Below are 19004 nucleotides of genomic sequence, written 5' to 3'. Positions count from 1 at the left end.
TACCCTTCTTGTTATATGACCTTTTCTTGTTTTAACTGACTTCTGCACAGTATTAGCATGTCAAGAGAGGAAAAGAAGTCCTTTTTTCTTATCTATACATTCATTATTTAATTTCATGGCTATTGTTACATAGTGTTATTATTATTTTTTAATAGTCTGAACTGTCTACCTATGCAGAATATATCTGTACAGCTAATGTTTTTTAGCTGTACAGTATACCTCCTTTGGAACTAGGAAAAGATGGTCAATCAAGAACCGTGATGCTGCAGTGGTTACAATGCAGTACTGCAGGCTAACTCTGCCCACATCCAGGAGTTTGATCATAACTGGCTTAAGGTTAACTTAGCCTTTTATCCTTCTGAGGTTAGCAAAATGAGGAGCCAGATTGTTGGTGGCAATATGCTGACTTTGTATACTATTTTCAGTGGGCTGTAAAGCACTATGAAGGGGTAGATAAGTTTAAGTGCTATTGATATTGCTGATATTGTTAATAAATAAATACATAAGACTAAATGCATAGGAGCCATTCAGCTATTGAAGCAAAGATGTGTGTAATGGACAGCACTTAGTGACTGAAAGAATCAAATCTACATGCTAAAGTAACTTTCCTAATCTGATACCCTTTGGGGTTTTATAATCACTAGCCAGCATATGTTTGAAGAAAGTTGTTTGAAAATGAAAGTCAGGGTCCACCAAATCACCTCTAATCCTCCTCTCCTAATCCTTTCATATTGGCTCTTAAAGCTCATTCTTACCACAAGTGATGATATCTGATGACACGGTTTCCATCATATGAAGATTCGGAACACCCCAAAACTATAACTTAAGTGCTACAATTGTCCCTTAAAAAAGGTTACAAATTTCCTCTCCCACCTAAATATGAAAAAGAACATCCTGACCACCTCAACATGTTTGAAGCAGCCCTGTCTTCTTTGCACCAATCTCCTACTCAGCCTGATTTTTTAACTTCAGAGTTTAAGGGCATCTTACAATCACAGAATACCTTCCCTCCTTTCAATTGTAAGGCATTTAAATAAACATTTCCTGACACCAATACATTTGGGGAGGGGGAGTTCATGTTTTGTGTGTATGTTGTTGGTATTTTTATTGTGGTTTCTGTCTTGGTCTTAAATTTGCTTGGGGCCTGCTTGGCGTTTGGAACAAACTGCAAGTGAACCATCAAATGACTTCTGGGCTTTTTCCTAACCCAGAGATGTTTGCAAGGAATTAAAATAATGTAAGTTTTTTCCTCAAAAAAAAGTTTACACTTTACAGCTGAAATAGTATTTTATGATTAGCTAAATAAGAAATAGCTCTCAGAATAAAAGAGATGCCATTTGTGTCAATGTACACTAAAAAGCAACAGATTTAATGTTTTCTAAAAGTACCAACAGTATCCAGAAAAAGAGCTACAAAGCATGATTCTCAGTATGCTTAGAGGTATTGCTTAAATGCATTTGTCATATCATGCTTGTAAAACAACACTTCAGATGCCACTAGGTTTTAAAATGTGCCACTTTAGTGTGTGTGTGTGTGTGTGTGTGTGTGTGTGTGTGTGTGTAAGCAATTCTCTAAACTGTTTCTCATTCTTGCAGGCCCCATCGTTGATTTACCATGGAAAAACTGTTCTGCAGCATCCTGGTGTTTGGAGTGGTTGTTGCGGTCAACGCCTGTCCAAAATACTGTGTTTGTCAAAATCTGTCTGAGTCACTGGGAACTCTCTGCCCTTCCAAGGGACTTCTTTTTGTACCACCAGACATAGACAGGAGGACTGTTGAACTCCGACTTGGGGGCAACTTTATTATTAACATCAGCAGACAGGACTTTGCCAACATGACTGGCCTTGTTGACCTCACATTGTCTAGGAATACCATCAGTTACATTCAGCCCTATTCTTTCATTGATTTAGAAAGCCTGCGATCTTTGCATTTAGACAGTAATAGGTTGCCTGACATTGGGGAGGATATTTTGAGGGGCTTGATTAACCTTCAGCACTTGATTCTAAACAACAACCAACTAAATTATATTTCAGATGAAGCTTTTGAAGACTTTCTATTTACCTTAGAAGATCTGGATCTTTCTTATAATAACCTCAGAAGCATCCCTTGGGAATCCATCATGAAGATGATAAACTTGCACCAGATTAGTTTGGATCATAATTTGATAGATTATATCACAGAGGGGACCTTTGCTGATCTTCAGAAACTAGCCAGGTTGGATCTAACTTCCAATAGACTTCAGAAGCTTCCTCCTGATCCCATTTTTGCCAGGTCTCAAATATCTCCATTAACTACAACTCCATTTTCCCCACCTTTATCTCTGAGCTTTGGAGGAAACCCTTTGCATTGTAACTGTGAACTACTGTGGCTACGGCGGCTGGACAGGGATGATGATATGGAAACTTGTGCTTCTCCTCCAGGTTTAAAGGGAAGATATTTTTGGTATGTCCGGGAGGAGGAATTTGTTTGTGAGCCCCCTCTGATTACTCAACATACTCACAAATTGTTAGTTTTAGAAGGACAAACTGCCACCTTAAAGTGCAAAGCTATTGGAGATCCATCTCCCGTCATTCACTGGGTTGCACCAGATGATCGACTTATGGGCAATTCTTCAAGAACAGTAGTTTATGACAATGGCACTTTGGAAATCCTTATCACAACCTCTAAGGATTTTGGAATATTCACATGCATAGCAGCAAATGCTGCTGGAGAGTCTACTGCAACAGTTGAGTTATCCATTGTCCAGCTTCCACATCTCAGCAATGGTACAGGCCGGACAGCCCCTCCTAAATCAAGATTTTCTGACATCACAAGTTCCAGCAAGTCTAATCGAGGAGAAAACAAGGGGCCACCAGATAGGGCAGTCTCGGTTTCTGAGGTGACAACTACTTCAGCTTTAGTCAAATGGACAGTAAGCAAGTCAGCTCCAAGAGTTAAAATGTACCAGCTACAATACAACTGCTCTGATGATGAAGTTCTAATTTATCGGTAAGTGTGAATCCTTTAGGAGACAAATTGTGTAATTTCTTTAGCAGAGAAATTATAATGTGGATTTACAGCATAAGTCTCCCTGTCTCATGTCTATCTGAGTAGTGGCATATATTATGAAATAGCAAAAATATCATATGCATATTGACAAGTACACTTGGTATCTGCTGTGTCTGAAGTAGCATTTTAAAAAATCTTGCTCTTGATGACAATATTGAAGTATAGGTTCGCTTATAAGATCAAATAAGACATTTGTCGTCTTATATCTGAATATACTTTTTTTTCCAATCAAAACTTTCTTTTCCAGCTATGAGAAGCAGAAACTGCCTTGTATTTTGCTTTAGATTCATTTCACCTTTTAACCTTGTACAATAGGCATGATGTCTTGAATATAAATAGTTGAATTGGCAACTGTGAGATCATGTAAGGAAGCTGGTGACTTGCAGGATAATAATACCATGCTATTATATATAAAACAATAGCATGTGTTTTTAATCAAAGGGGGAAAATATTTTGTGGGGATTGAAAACTAAGTCACAGACGTACGATTCAGAAGAGCTAGGTTAAAATCTGTCTTTATGTTGATGGCTTTGGGAACAGCTACTGTCTCTCAGAATAACCTACCTAACAAAATTGCTATTACCTGGATAAAATAGAGGGAAATTCCTGCAGAAAACAAAACTGAATCTATATCAATCAAATAAAATCTTATGCCAGGAGAAGTGGCACAGCTTGCTTTCTTCTTGGCATATACGTAGAACAAACTATGCATAATTAATTCTGAACTTTTCCCCCTCTCTAAATTCTTTACAATATAAACCAGGAAATAAAATATAAGAACCACCATTCTGCTGTCAGTAAATTTTATTGATGATGATGATGATGATGATTGTTATTCGCACAGTCAGCCAGATGTTCAGACTGGATTTGGCATTTTTGTCTACCTATCGAATCCTTACCAGGGACCTGGGATAGGCAGATGTGGATGTTTGTTGTTGCTGTTATTATTATTATTATTATTATTATTATTATTATTATTATTATTATTATTATTATTATTATTTCATACATATTGCATAGAACAGTGATCTTGAATGCCTTTCAAGATAATAGAATATTATTATTTTCTCAAGGACATTCCTGGGCTGAGTCAAAGAGATTTTCAGTGACTATCTGCAAATTAGTACACTTAGGCAATAAAAACCTTTTCCCCAGTTTATGGAAGCTGAAATCAATCATATTGCAAATATTTGTGGTTCTAGAAATAATGATGATACTGATTGATAGAATGTATGTATTTACTCTGGAATTACAATGCTTTTACTTAGCATCTCAGTGAATGTCCAGAACCTTAGACACCCTACTGATCTTTATGGAAAGATTTTTTGCTCACAGATGACTAAACTCAAATCAGTTTCCTCAAAGAATTCAAGCATCTTTCTTGTGCTAGAACTGAAGTGAATGGAGTCATTACAAGTTTTTAAAAATCCCCCACATGAACCAGGATGTTCAGTTCTGCCATGAGACCAAAGCCACTTGTAGTTTGCAATGGAATGTGTCAAGCACCTTGAGGAAAGAGATGCTGTCCAGAAAAGAATCAGACAAAAAAGGCAATGAAAGGATGAAATTTAGGAAGCCCTAAGTGATCAAGCAATTAATAGAAGTGATGGGAAGTTTGTTCCTTCAGATTTTGTTAATGTAGCCTTACAATAAATAACTAGTTCGTGTTTCCCATCTGGTTTACCTGGGAGGGCTGACATATTGTTACAGTGTACATAAGTTATACATATATATGTATATTGTTGTATTTAAAAGTATTATTTCCATAATAGTGAATATGTTGCCCATGTGTACCACAAAAAAAGGAAAAAAAATATGAGGATTTTCATAAATCATTTTAATGCAAATTTATATATGAAGATGAAAATTCAGATATTATTGTCATTTAACTATGAATATAATATAGCTCATTACAGTAAAGAATATATAAATCAGATGACTTAATGCCAGCTGTCTAGATGCCACATGTTGATAGGCCACATAAAGACCCTTATCTCTTTCACATTTCTTCATAGTGTCCATTCTACTGGAAGGCACATGATTACTGCATTCTCAACTTGCTTAGTGTCTAAGAGAGTTAGGAATAATAACAGAGCAGATAAAAACTGGTGAAGAAGAGTGAAGCCAGAGGCAGTAACATAAAGAAAAATAACATAAAGAATTACTGAGACATTTCCTAACACAAATATCCCCTAGAACAGGGGTGGACAACTATGGTCCCTTTATCACCTTTGGACTTCAACTCCCAGAATTCCTGAGTCAGCATGGTACAATAGGTCATAAAGGGGACATAGTTGGGCACTCCTGCCCTAGAATGTAGTTCTTGATTAGAGACTCATACATAAGATCATAACTTTGAAATTGCTGGCAAGAATATTTCCCTGGATCAGGCAGGGTCAGTTTGAGCTACACAGATGCATTTTTAATGTTGCTGAAGATTAACTTCATTGACAATTTTGATCCATCACTACACAATCTGCTTTGCAAACAAAAAAACAAAAACAAAAAACAAAAACAAAAACCAAACAGGATTGGAACAGATGTAATAAAGTAATGATGCTTCTGCTCTAGAATGTACTTCTAAGAAGTACTTCTCAATGTTCCAGTTTATGGCACATTTAGATCCATTTTATTTTAGTATATTTCTTATTAAGGATGATGAAAAGAATACAAGTTATTTCACTCTTTGCAATAATAATATTCACATAATGAACATGTATATCAGATATTTCTTTAGATTTACTGTATATTTTGTACACAAAATATATATTTATTGTACATAATTCTGGGACATATTTTTAAAATATATCTAGATGTACCATTATTTGGCATATATAAACAATTTTGAGTTGACTTGATTACTTAAACATAACTTTTATCATTACAATTCAGCCTCATACTCAAATCATTTCTACTAACATTAACCCTAAGCCTATTAGTACTGATATGCTGTAAACTAGCAATATTTCATTTGAGAATCTTTTCCCCACTTTACTAGATATAAATGTGAGTTAAATGTGAGTTAAAGTGGATCATCCAAATACAAAGTTTATGTTTTGCTCAGTGGCGTAGCGTGGGGGGTGCAGGGGGGGCGGGCTGCACCGGGCGCAACATCTGGGGGGGGCGCGCTCGCACTGAGCTGCTCAGGGAGCCCCAAGGGCTGCACAGAGTCGGCTTGGCTCCGCTCTCGAGCTGCTCTTTCTTGCAAAGCGAAAAGAGTCCGGCAGGTGAGATGGGCGGCCACATAAACTGAATAAAATAAATAGAAGCGCCCAACTCTCCGCCCAGGCTCAGGCCAACCGCAAGCGCCCCGCAGGCGCCCCGGCAGGCTTGGCCGAGCGAAGACAGAGCCGCCGGCCGGCTGGCCTAGCTTCGTGCACATGCGTGGCTTTATTTAGCGGGGCTCACGTGCGAGCTTGAATGCAGCGGCTCTTGCAGGTCGGAGCCCCACCCAGCCGCCCTCGAGAGGGACCCGGAAGCATCCCGCATGCGCGCAACTCTTCTTGGAAAGTCTACGCCGCTGCGGGGCGCGTCTTTTCGGCGGTGCCATGATGTCACCGGGTTAGGGGGCGCAAATTGCCCCGGGTGCTGACAACCCACGCTACGCCACTGGTTTTGCTGATGTTTGGGGATAAACTTGTGTGAAGGTGCAGAATGTCAATGAACTTTGCTTTAGTAAAGTTGTGTGGGTGAGGGTTGATGGAGATTATAATTCAACACATGGAGAGCTGTAGGTTGAGAAATTCATACAAGTATTTCCTGCATTTATTGAATGTAAAAGTTAATTTTATGCTGCATATTTCAATTTTAGCTTGGTTGAATGAATACTAAAGTTCCTTTATCTTCTCAAGTTCCTTATCTTCTTACATTTTGTCTGATCTTTAATCATTTCAAGATAAAAACTGTTTCAAAGCAACACTGGTGTTAAGTCAGAATTAGTGGAATTCATATGGTGTGTGAACTGACCAATTTAAAAGTTTTTGTAGGATAGCAGTAGCAATAGCATCTAGGCTCCATAAGACTTTACAGCACTTTCTGGGTGGTTTATAATGTAGAAACATTGTTTGCATATTCCCCCCAACAATCTGGTCCTCATTTTACTGACCTCAGAAGGGTGAAAGGCTGAGTAAACCTGGAGTCCCATCAAGATCAAACTTCAGGCTGTGGGCAGCGTTTGCCTGCAATTCTGCACTTTAATCACTCCACCACCAGGATAGATGGAACAATAATATTCATGCTTTAATGTATGTAATGTAGTTGATATGTATTATATATATGTAAATAGTTATGGGGGGTACAATGGCTCAGCAGTTAAAGACGCTGAGATTGTCAGTTGGAAAACTGACAATCCAGGTTCAAGACCCAAGCACTGTGCAATGGGGTGAGCTCCTGTTCCTGGCCTAGCTCCTGCCCACCTAGCAGATTGAAAGCATGCAAATGTAAGTACATTAATAGGTACCACCATCTTTAGTGAGAAGGTAACAGCATTCTGTGCACCTTTGTGATATAGCCATGCTGGCTACATGACCACAAAAATATATATTTGGACAATGCTGACTCCCTCTGCCAAGAAACTGAGAAGAGTCGGACATGAGTGGACAGGGAAAATTTTACCTTAAATAGTTATGAATGGGCATATTTACATGATAATATTGAACCATAAAGCCAGGCTATAGGACTGTAGTCTCAATGCTGCAAAAGTCATTATAAGAAACTATTGGATATCAAATACTGCAAATTGGAACCAGCTCCCCCCTGAGCTTCGGATAGCCCAAGATCTCCAGTCCTTTCGCCGTGGCCTCAAAACACTCCTTTTGTACCTGGCTGACCTGGACTGACAGGGATTTTAATTATGTTTACAATTTTTAACTCTAATCTTTAATTTATTTTAATTTTTAATTTTAATTTATTGTACAGAGACCTTTAATTTTATTGTTGTTAGCCGCCCTGAGTCCTTCGGGAGATAGGGCGGGATATAAGTCCCATAAATAAATAAATAAATAAATAAATAAATAAATAAATAAATAAATAAATAAATAAATAAATAAATAAATAAATAAATAAATAAATAAATAAATCCCGTATAAAGTTGTAAACTTTAATTTTGCAAAGAAATATATAAGCTCACTCACTTGAACAATTTAAGCATACATTCCTAATGAAAATTGCATGTGTTAAAACAAATTTTGTCCTGGGTTGAAGAAATTAGCTTTCCCAAGATCCTAAGAGAGATCTGTCCAATTTTGTGTCACATCTCCAACAGATGGAGGGGAGGCACTAGTGGTTCCCCCCCCTTCTGGGACATACAATAAAATAAACCGGCACTTGTTGATAGTGAAAAATCACTTTGCAATAAATAAACAGCCATCAAATGGTCAAGAGTATAATATAGGTACAGAAATGACTCTCAATAAAACCAAGCTGTTGAACTCAGTGATTTTTTCTTCTTCTTCTTTATCCTGAAGACAGGCTTGTTGAAAATCTAACAGCACCCTTCTCCCTTGCTCCCATACACTCCTTAGCACTCTTTCATGAATCAACAACTCCCTTTGCAAAATGCTGCAAATTCACAGATTAGGACATAAAGTGCAGTTCTCAATCTCCCCTGCTTGTTTCTGGATTAGAATTCTTCTATCTATCTGATTCAATCAATTTCCCTTTCCTCTGCTGCCCCATATGTGCAGGGAATCAAATCTGACGTTTGCGTACCTTGATCCTTCTTTAATTAAATTTATTGGGTAATCTCCCACTGGGGGTAACTTGCCAAAATCACCTACCATCTTCTTTTTGTCACCTTTATGTCTATTTAGTATTCTCTTTTTAATATTTAATGTTATCTCACATTTTTCACTTTTCTTTTCATAATGAGCCTTTGATATCAGAATGAGGTTTTCTGCGTTGTTAGATTTTCAGTCTTCTATTTTGAATCCAGTGATTCTCTCATTTCTGATTTCATCCTACAAGTTAAGGATAAATATAGACTATATGAACCTTGTCTCATTCTATTTCCTTTTCTGAACTATTCATAGCTTCTTATTCCTTGAAAATGTTCTAAAATAATAACAATCCATACAATACAACCTGCTCTAATTCCATAAAGCAAAGGTGATTTCTTTCTTTCTTTTTATTCTCTTCATTATCCATCTTACATTAGTTATCTCATCTTGTGTTCCTTGACTTTCTGAAGCTTACCTGTTCTAACATTTTTCTCTCCATGTGCAACTCTTTTCTTCTTTGTAAGATCTTGGCCAACCATGACTTATGTGATGAATTGGTTTAGTAGAGAAGTGCTTTCTCTTGCCTCTTCCTTCTTCACTATAGGAATATATGCTCTTTTTTAAGACAACTGTTAGATCCTTATCAGTTTCTTCTGCATCTTGAAACAATTCAGAGGATTGTTGTTGTTTTTTTTCCTGTACCTTCACATTCATATTTGATAGTGGGCTATTAACTGTTATGCCCGTTTTTTGTGTAGTCCATTTTGAATATCAGCACTGCTTTGTTCATTTATAGGGTCACATGCCTCCAATATTAGATCACAGGGCAAATCAGATGATATGGTGGCCTATCCCTTCCCAGGGTTCACTGGATTTTAAAATGTCCAATTGCATGAGCTTCATTTCTGCCTTGAAAATTTATTTGGTTCACGCTTCTCATATTTCATGTTTCAGTATATGTCCTTACAAAACAAGGAATTTCTCTTTTAAGAATGTCACCATAATTGACTAGGTATTTATCAAATGAAGGTATGTCACAGACACAAACAGCTGACAAACAATATGTAATATCATCAATTTTACAACAATTAAAGCTACTTTCTTGTAGCTTTAATATGACCCTTCTTCACTTCCAACACTATTAATGAAAACCTGACTCTCGCTGATGAACTAGAGAAATGTCTTGTAAGCTGGAAGTCTTAACATCTGACACTTAAATACGATGAAATGCCTTGCTTCTTAGAAGCAGTGTGTACATGTTTACCATTCCTTTTTTCCAGGTTTGACTTTTGGGTTCCACCTCCTAGGTCAGGGGTTACCAACCCCTGATCCGTGGACCCGCACCAGTCGATGGCATTCCAACAACCGGTCCATGCAAACAAGCAAAGCCCCATCCACAGTATGCAGGCAGCATGCCAAACCCCCTGCCCCCCATCTGTGGAAAAAACATTCTCCACAGAACCAGTTCCGGTGCCAAAAAGGTTGGGGGCCACTGTCCTAGGTGAATTAGTTTCCCTTACTCCTGAAGAGCTCTATTAGTCTCATCCCCATTAAGGATTTCTCCTAATTTAATTTCTTACTGGAAAGAAAGTAACTGTATCAGGCTATCCTATTCCATTCAACATCCCTGTCGAGGTCAGTGAAGGAACTGAGCCTTTCCATTGTGTTAAACCAATATTTCTTTTCTTTTTTTAAAATCCCATTTATATCCCACCCTTCTCCGAAGACTCAGGGCGGCTTACAATCTAAAGCACAAATCAATGTGCTTAGCAATAGCCTTCATTCTATGCATATGCCTGCTTATTAGGGCTTTCGTCCCCCTCCAAGCGGCATTATTACAAAGTCAGCTTATTGCCCCCAACAATCTGGGTCCTCATTTTACCTACCTGGGAAGGATGGAAGGCTGAGTTAACCTTGAGCCTGGTGGGACGTGAACCTGCACTAATTGCAGGCAGCTGGTGTTACTTAAGGAGGCATTAGCCCACTGCTCCACCAAGGCTCTTAAAATGTGATCCTAGGACCTACTTCCTCTACCAAGATCCTATTAGGAACCCTGAAGATATTTGCAAAAATGTTAAGCAATGTCACTTTTCTAACTAATATTTTTTGTTAAAAAATAAAGGTTTTCTTTCTAATGGGTTTAATATTGTTATTTTCCTGTAATTCAGTAAATAAATCTAGGGATTCATTTGTTTTAAATTTTAATTTGATAAAAAAAATTGACAACTATAACCCATGCAAACAAAGGTTTTCTGGGGGTCTTCCGTAATTTGTAGTAAAATGTGCATTGCAACATAATTTATAAAAATATTTTAGATATTATGTTGCAACGCACAATATCACTTGCTTCCTTTGCCTCCTGTGAGTGTCAATGTCCAGAGAGATAAAATAGTTATTTTTTTAAAGAGTTGGTTCTTTGAAGGGTACAAGGACCCTCCTCTTTGTAACCACAAAAGTTGAATCTCAGAAAAAGAAGCATTTATATGCCATTTATATTCAATAGCCCCACCCCAATCTTCATACGGAATAGGCAAAATGAGACCCCCACCACCAACAGCTCCAACAACACTAAATGTATGGCCAGATACAACTGTTTGTTAGTAAAAGCAGGAAAAAGCTGCTTTATATGTGCCATAATGTGTAACCTTGTTTAAATCAACTATATACCACAAGATTACTTTGTCTGTTTTTTTAACCACCCCCTTCTCTCGGTTTAATATTCTCTTAAAGGAGCACTAAATCCATGTACCGTATATAAGGTATAAATATAAAAACCTGACAACAATTTTGGAAAGCACCACTTAGTCATTACAAATGAAGAGACATCTAAAATTTCACTATCCTATAGTCCAAACCAAAACGACAAAGGAGAATGTTTCCCATGACAAGAAGGTACCCTGCCCAAAGCAGGCAAGAGAGACTAGCAGAAGCTGGGCCAATTCCAGCTTCTGATTCTATCATCAACCATTTGTTTGATGAAGCATGCTAGAGTGCCAAAATTTCATTGAACAAAGAGGGGAAACATTACTTTAAAGCTGGAATACTCAAATAGGACCTTAAACTACCATAGTTAGGGGCTGAGGATGAGAATGGCAACATCATGAGCACATGGTATTTTAAAAAAGTGTTACTATAACGTGTTAGCAATGTGGTTGCGCTATGTTACATATTTAAAATAAAGACTCCCTTCCCCCAAATTTCACATAATCCCAATCCTGCACTCTGTTAGAAGGGCATTAAAGACTTGACTTTTCTCTAGGCACTGGGCCAGAACACGGCCAGAAATCTATTAATTGTTATAGTATTGCTATATAACTATGGAGCTGACATACTTGTATATCATATTATTTTCCTCCCTTGTTTGCCTAGTTCATTTATACTGTTGGCTTTACTGATTTGCTTTTAATCCTTTGTAAACTGCCATTGGTGTCATTGGTGAGTGGGGAAGTCTTAGAAATGGATCAAACAAGTGTATGAATGACTGAATCCAGAAATGCTGACGATAAGGAAGAAATTGGCTGTTGTAATTGTTTTCTCATATGATATCACGTAGGTTAGCTTTTCCCAGTTTGGTACTTGCTGGATATGGCAGGAATACAACTGCTAGATTTTCTGGCTTGCATAGGCATTGGGGTTTCTGGAAGTTTTATTTATTTTATTTTAATTCCATTTATATCCCGCCCTTCTCCGAAGACTCAGGGCGGCTTACAAGCTTAGCAGTAGCCTTCATTCTATGTATATGCCTGCTTATTAGGGCTTTCACACACACCCCAGCGGCATTATTACAAAGTCAACTTAATTGCCCCCAACAATCTGGGTCCTCATTTTACCTACCTCGGAAGGATGGAAGGCTGAGTCAACCTTGAACCTGGTGGGATGCGAACCTGCACTAATTGCAGGCAGCTGGTGTTACTTAAGGAGGCATTAGCCCACTGCTCCACCAAGGCTCTGCAGGAGATATGGAAGGAGATATGGAAGGCACCTGAGTGGGTGAGGTAGACCTGGGGCTTTATCTTTAAAATGTGTGTAGAACACTGAGTTTTTGGGAGACAAGTTGCCTTTTTTTTAAAGCAAGTTTGATGATTTTAGCTTTACAAGCATGGCTCCAAACCCGACCTTAGGTAATGCACTTACAAAAGGCTGACTGAGTTTCATGTAACATTGGTGTTAATCAGCAATAAAGTCACAGGAGTTACACTTGTGGAAGTGAATATATCACAGGAAGTTTTCAAGATGTATTTGCGGTAACTATTTAAGCATGTTAATGTTGCTCTGTTTTATTACTGCCTCCAATGGTTTATCTAGCTTATCAAAGGCTAAGCATTTGCTCTCAAGGAACATTCAGGGTGAATCACGTCACGGTGCTTACCCCCAACATCTGTCACATTTCCTCCCTTAGCTGGGTGGCATCTAAATGGCAAGGCTCACACTCATGCTTTCAACACTAAGAAGATGCTTTGCTTGAAACAGGATGTTTGCTAAACTTCAAGTGACTCATGGGTGAAATCAGATGTTTTAACATTTTCATACAAGCCATCAATATTAAATGCCAACAAAGGAGACTTCTGGATCCCTCACCAACTAAAGTGTCAGGATTCCATTCTAACTGTCTTATGGCCTTTAGTCCTTGGCATTGTCTGCTGAATTTTAATTGAATTTTCAAGCATCAAACAGATATCATAAAATGACAAGGAGAGAGAGCATGCTCCTGTCATAGTTCTGAACACCATCCTGTTGCATTATTCCTAACAAGGAGAAAAAGAAGAAAGCCTGGTTGAATAAATGGATATAGGGATTTGTTAATATATTGTGCCCAAATATAGTCACCCTTTTCATCTTCAAACTGAAAAAAACAACAAAGAATGCTTGGAACTCTGCCTTAGAGTTTCTTCAAGGATGTCTTCCTTGAAACCTTCCTGGTTTTTTCACCCTATTTTAATTCTTAGGCTGCTTGAAAATCTCTTATTTAATGGTGCATTGAAATTTCATTTTTTTTTTTTTTTGCTGGAGGTAGACTTTCTATTCACGAAGATTCCAAAAGCAAAATTACTTCCTTCACATTGAATGAGAAGAACAGAAAATAACACAAGAAAATTGTATTGCACAATAATATGTCGTGCATCCTAAGGTGCTTTACTCATGTTCATTCTCTGTCTTTTCATCTGCCTCCCCTTCTTATGGCTTCTGTAGTCTCTCCTTAATTGAAATTTAGGTTGCAAATTCCTAGAGACAGTGATTGGTCTTTTCTTCTCAGCAATAGCTTTTAGGCTTATATATCACTCCATATGTATACAGTAATTCTTGTTCGCTCATATCCTATACTTAGAAAATTTTACTATGCTTAGTCCCAGTGCTTTTCTTGTAAAAGAAAAAGGTGCCGGAACTCACACATGTCATACAACCCGCCTTGCCTACCCTACAAGGTTCCATCCAAAAAAGGTGCCGGAACTCCGTTCTGAGCGTTCTATGAGAAAAAAAGCTCTGCTTAGTCCAATCTGAATGTTCCAGGGACATAAATGTTTTCACAGGTTTGTAGTCCTTAGAAAGGAGGTCATTAGAGGCTTTTTGGCATTTGGTAATATTTGTATCTCCCCACTACTCTGCATCAGCTCGCTAGGAACAGAATAAGCATTTCACAGGGTTATAAATTTGAATTTTTCAGTTTTCTCCCTCCTTGTTTGACACTATATTGTAGTTTTTCCTTTTCATGCAGACATTTGAATTTTGTCATTCCATGTATTTTCCCATTTTTCCACCTGTATATTGTAACTGATTTTTTGCCTGCTTTATTATATATTCTTTCACTTATTCTTCTGTTTCAAATTTCAATAAAACTTCATACATTTTAACAATTACATGTTTTTCACTGGTACCCAATTCTGGTTCAAACACAATCTTACAATGTTCAAAACCAAAACTCCTTTGTCTACTTTAAATCTTCCCAATAATTGTAAATAAGAGAACGATTGACAACTATATTCCTCTACTACCAGTTCTTTTCTTGATTTTATTCCCATTGACAAAATTTTTGTTAGCTCATGATAGGTTATGCATTTGTGGTTTTTTGCCTATTATTTCTTGTCTATAAAATGCTTCTTGTGGTGAGGTCCACAAAGTTAAATAGTAAAGTTTTCAACAGGTTTTATTTTTCCTGGATGCAGTACTTATTTCTAAGGCTAATTGGTTTCACAGGAGGGGAACTACAAGAGAGAAGACATCTCTCTCTTTTTTACACATATAGAATTGAGAGAGGGGGAGGGGGGAGAGGGAGAGAAAGAGAAGAGATTTGGGTTTTTTGTTTAAAAAAGGGGGTAAAAATAGACAGGCAGAAAGAAAAAGAATTAAAAAGAAAGAAAAGTCAATATAAAAACAAGATAAACGTGCAAAAAGAAAAAAGGAACAAAAAAGCAAACAAAAATAATTATTTTAGATTTTCTTTGGTATAGGTATAGATGAAAGAATACATCAAATTATTAACTCTAAAATTAACAAATAATCCACATTATTTCTATAACCCCATCTCTGAGTAATCTCCAACTATTCCTTATGGGAAAGAGAAAATTTACCAAGTACTTCCTACTGATATGGCTTTGGCAGGCAGATTTTCCTTGAAATAAGCATTTCTTAAATAATATAGAACTTTTGTAAGTCATTCCTAGCACCTGGGAAACAAAACGGGAGCCAGTACAACTCCCATAGTACAGAGGTGATATCATTCCTGTCACTATGTAGGCTGCTGCATTTTGCATAATATAACAGCTGTAATGTCTGGCTTATTTTCAAGGACATAATACAATTATGGTGTGATTTCAGATTTAAGCTAACAACTACATACAGGTTGTTCTTGGTTAGCAATGGTAATTGGGTCCAGAATTTTTGTCACTAAGGGACACAATCATAAAACACAAGATCAGATGACTGTGCCCCTTAGTGATATCAGTCCCAGCTCTTCTGATTGCCATTGTTAAGTCTAGCCTGCACTGTTATTAAGCACTATGTTAAGTAGTCATAATTTGTAACCTCTTGCCAACTTCCCCAATGACTTTGCTTGTAGGAAGCCAGCAAGAATTTTGCAAATGGTAATCATATGACAAGGGGTCATTACGATGTTGTAATTGAGAATCAGTACTCAAGCACCCTGATTGCAATCATGTGACCACAGGGACACTGTGACAGGTAGAACTTTAGGACTGATAGTAAGTATCACTTTTTCAGCACCATTGTAAGTTTGAACAGTCACTGAACAAGTAGTCATTACCAAAGACCACCTGAAGTCAGAATATTATTTTTCTTTAAAAAATACCATTTGGAAATTGATGGGTTTGATTATTAGAAAGCTTAGGGAAGAAGGAAATTATGATGTAACCTTAGAAGGAGAGGGTTAAAAATATAAATACCCTTATAACAGCTGCCAAAAAGATCAGAAGCCTCTTTATAGTATTTTCATTTCTTTGCTTTCTTTTTCTATTTTATTCTTGCTTATTCACTATTATTTTCTTTTATAATGTTTGTATTGCTTTCAGCTTGTTAAAAATTCACTAAAAATTATATAAAATAAAATAAAAACACTATTTAGAGTAAAAGATGAATTTGTCCTTGCTCACAATATTGGCTCTTTATGGGAGTTAAGTCAATTTATAATCAGGCTTTGCTGTGGTGTAGATGGAATTTCAATAACAGCAATATGTTTTTCTTAAGGTTCTGCTGTTGTGAAGAGGTACTTGTCAATCAATTTCTTCATTGCAAGAAACTCTCTCCTCTCCTTCCTCCTTTGGCAGGAACTCTTGTCTCACCCTGTCCATTCAGCCAAAGAATTAGTCTCCAAATTCAAGGCTAGGAGGAAATGAAGGTGACTTTAGGCAGCCTTTATAATGATCTGGAAGGATTGGTGATGCTGATATAGCATCGAAGTATCTGATAAGAAGTGACCAAATAGGTGATATAAGTAAGCATGGGAAATTAATGGGATCTGAAATGACTATACAACTTATTCTATCAGTAAAAAAATGTATGTGCTTGCATGTGACTTCGTCATTATTGACTTTTGGCAACTGCCTGGGCAAATCCATAAAGTTTTCTTGGCAAGATTTTTAGAACTGGGATTTCTTCTTAGAGCTGAGAGAAAGTGACTGGCCCAAAGTTCCCCAGCTCAAAGCCCAAAGTCACCCAGCTGACTTTGTATCTAAGGCATGACTAGAACATGTGGTCTTCCAGTTTCCAGCCTAGTGCCTTAACAATAACACAAACTGCCTCTGTGAAGGATTGTACAGTGCCCTAAAAGTAAATTAAGGGGATGGAGAAAAACAACTTGGAAAAAAATCATAATTTAATGTGATCTTTAAATAAACAGAGGCAAAGACTAATCAGAAATTACATTTCTTTGAAGTCTGCTTCAATTAATAAAGTCAGAGAATGACAGAATTTTTTGAGAGTTATATCCACCTGTTAGCCCAAAGTAAAAATAGGAAAGCAGCACAATGTCAAATAAATAATTATTAGTTTGTGTGTGTGTGTGTGTGTGTGTGTGTGTGTATCCTTCAAATTAAGAAGGTCCACAAATGTACTCAAAAATACTTTTAAAAACCTGATGAGGTCTCTTAAACCACAGACAGGTTTGGAAAGCAGAGTTATCAGAAATAGCAGCAAAACAGTTATGGGAATGTTACATTAATTTTGAGAATATTGCAAAAATATCACATTTTGTACACATAGACTAACAGATTTTCAGAACTACCTTCAAAAGCAGTGTAGGTTCTTTTCACTTTTGGCATTTTGACTTCACATTTAAAAAAAAATGTTATTATTTGTTTAGAGTGCATAATTTATATCCCTCCCTCAGGGATTCCTAAAGTAGCAAATACAAATAAAGAGCAGTGTGTACTTAAAAAAAATAAAATGTAACCAATAATAACACTGATATTCAAAGTCTTAGTTTAAATTATGCATCCGCTAAAGCAAGGGTGTCAAACTCGTGACATGTGACATGTCTGTTAAGGAATTTGTTGTGCAGAGGTCTCCTTGTGCTAACAAGGAGTTGCACAGACAAGGAAGGGTACTGAGAGCAGCAAGAGTACACTGAGTTATAAAAGCAAAAAGTAGTTTACTTTAAGGTGGTGTAAGAACAAAAATGCACAGTCACAAATAAACAGTCCAGGTCAACAGTCCAAGGAGTAATCCAAAATACAAAGTCTTCTTACGGGTCCAGAGGTCAATACACAGTTCAAGTTACAGAGCAAAAACAGTAACAGTAGAAAGCAGTGAATTCAGAGAGAGAAAGAAGCTACATTACTAGCTCCCTCTTATGGCCATGAGAACACTTACACACCCATTGGCCAATTAACCTCTTAAAGACATAACATCATGGTTAATATATTTTCAACCCAACATTGTAGGCTAACACCATATGCCTAACAATGTCACAACATTTTTACCATTACCGGCAATGGGGTGGGCACAGTTTTGCTATGATGCATCTGGCCCGCGGGCTGGCAGTTTGACACCTCTGCTCTATAGTGCATGTAAAGGAATGAAGAGCTGGTTCCAAGGGCTTTTTATAAACTTGTAGTCCTAAAACAGAAGAATTTCCAGATGTGCCTCTCTTACAAATCTTAATGTCTACTTTCCCAGTAGAAAAGGCAATCTCTCATTTTGATTTTTCTCCAAAACTACCTGGCTTTTAGTTGGTTGTTTATCCTATGAACGATGCTGGTCCTATGTTATTTTTGGCTACTCTATTATTTTCTTTGGGTTTTTCAATTACAGCAGAATTTTTTTCCATTATTATTCATCTTAAAGCTGCAGATTAGGGAACAAAATGATCTAAATGTGCACAGAAACTGGTATCATTTTCATTAATTGCAGTAAAGGAACAGGACCGCCCCAGTTTGAACAGGCTTAATGGAAAGGTGTGAATTCTCTATCTCTGTCCTTGAAGCCCATCTGGCTAGATGGAAAGATCTACCAATAACAATACAACTGGAACTGAACCAAAGGACTGAGACAGAAATCTCCTTTCCTCTTAAGAAAAAAATTAAATCCTTTTCAGGTTTGGTTTCATTCTTGGAAGGAGGAAGCCTATAAACTGTTCAGACTAATAAATAACTCCCACTTGCCTATTGTGGGAGAGCTGCTACATAACAATTAGTCTAAAAAGCAGGGAAATTTAAAGCTCAGTCCAATGGTAAGCCAACTTATATTAGTTATGGCCAATTTGTTCCTAGTGATTCATCTCTCTGGTCAA

The 19004-nt window shown here is 37.3% G+C and overlaps 1 protein-coding gene across 1 annotated transcript in view; it reads left to right on the top strand.

The window, feature by feature from the left end:
* Positions 1-1614: 1614 nt before the first annotated feature.
* LRFN2 (leucine rich repeat and fibronectin type III domain containing 2) overlaps positions 1615-19004 on the top strand; it is a gene marked incomplete at both ends in the record, with an annotated part of 70082 nt that continues 52692 nt past the window's right edge. The window contains one exon of the mRNA XM_081314958.1: positions 1615-2987. Within this exon, the coding sequence (XP_081171084.1) occupies positions 1615-2987 (1373 nt within the window). The remainder of the gene's footprint in view (positions 2988-19004) is intronic.

Source organism: Vipera berus (assembly GCF_964194415.1).
Source record: "Vipera berus genome assembly, chromosome: 1".
NCBI lineage: Eukaryota > Metazoa > Chordata > Lepidosauria > Squamata > Viperidae > Vipera > Vipera berus.
The sequence above is the reverse complement of the archived record's forward strand: the minus strand, read 5'-3'. Positions and strand labels throughout refer to the sequence as shown.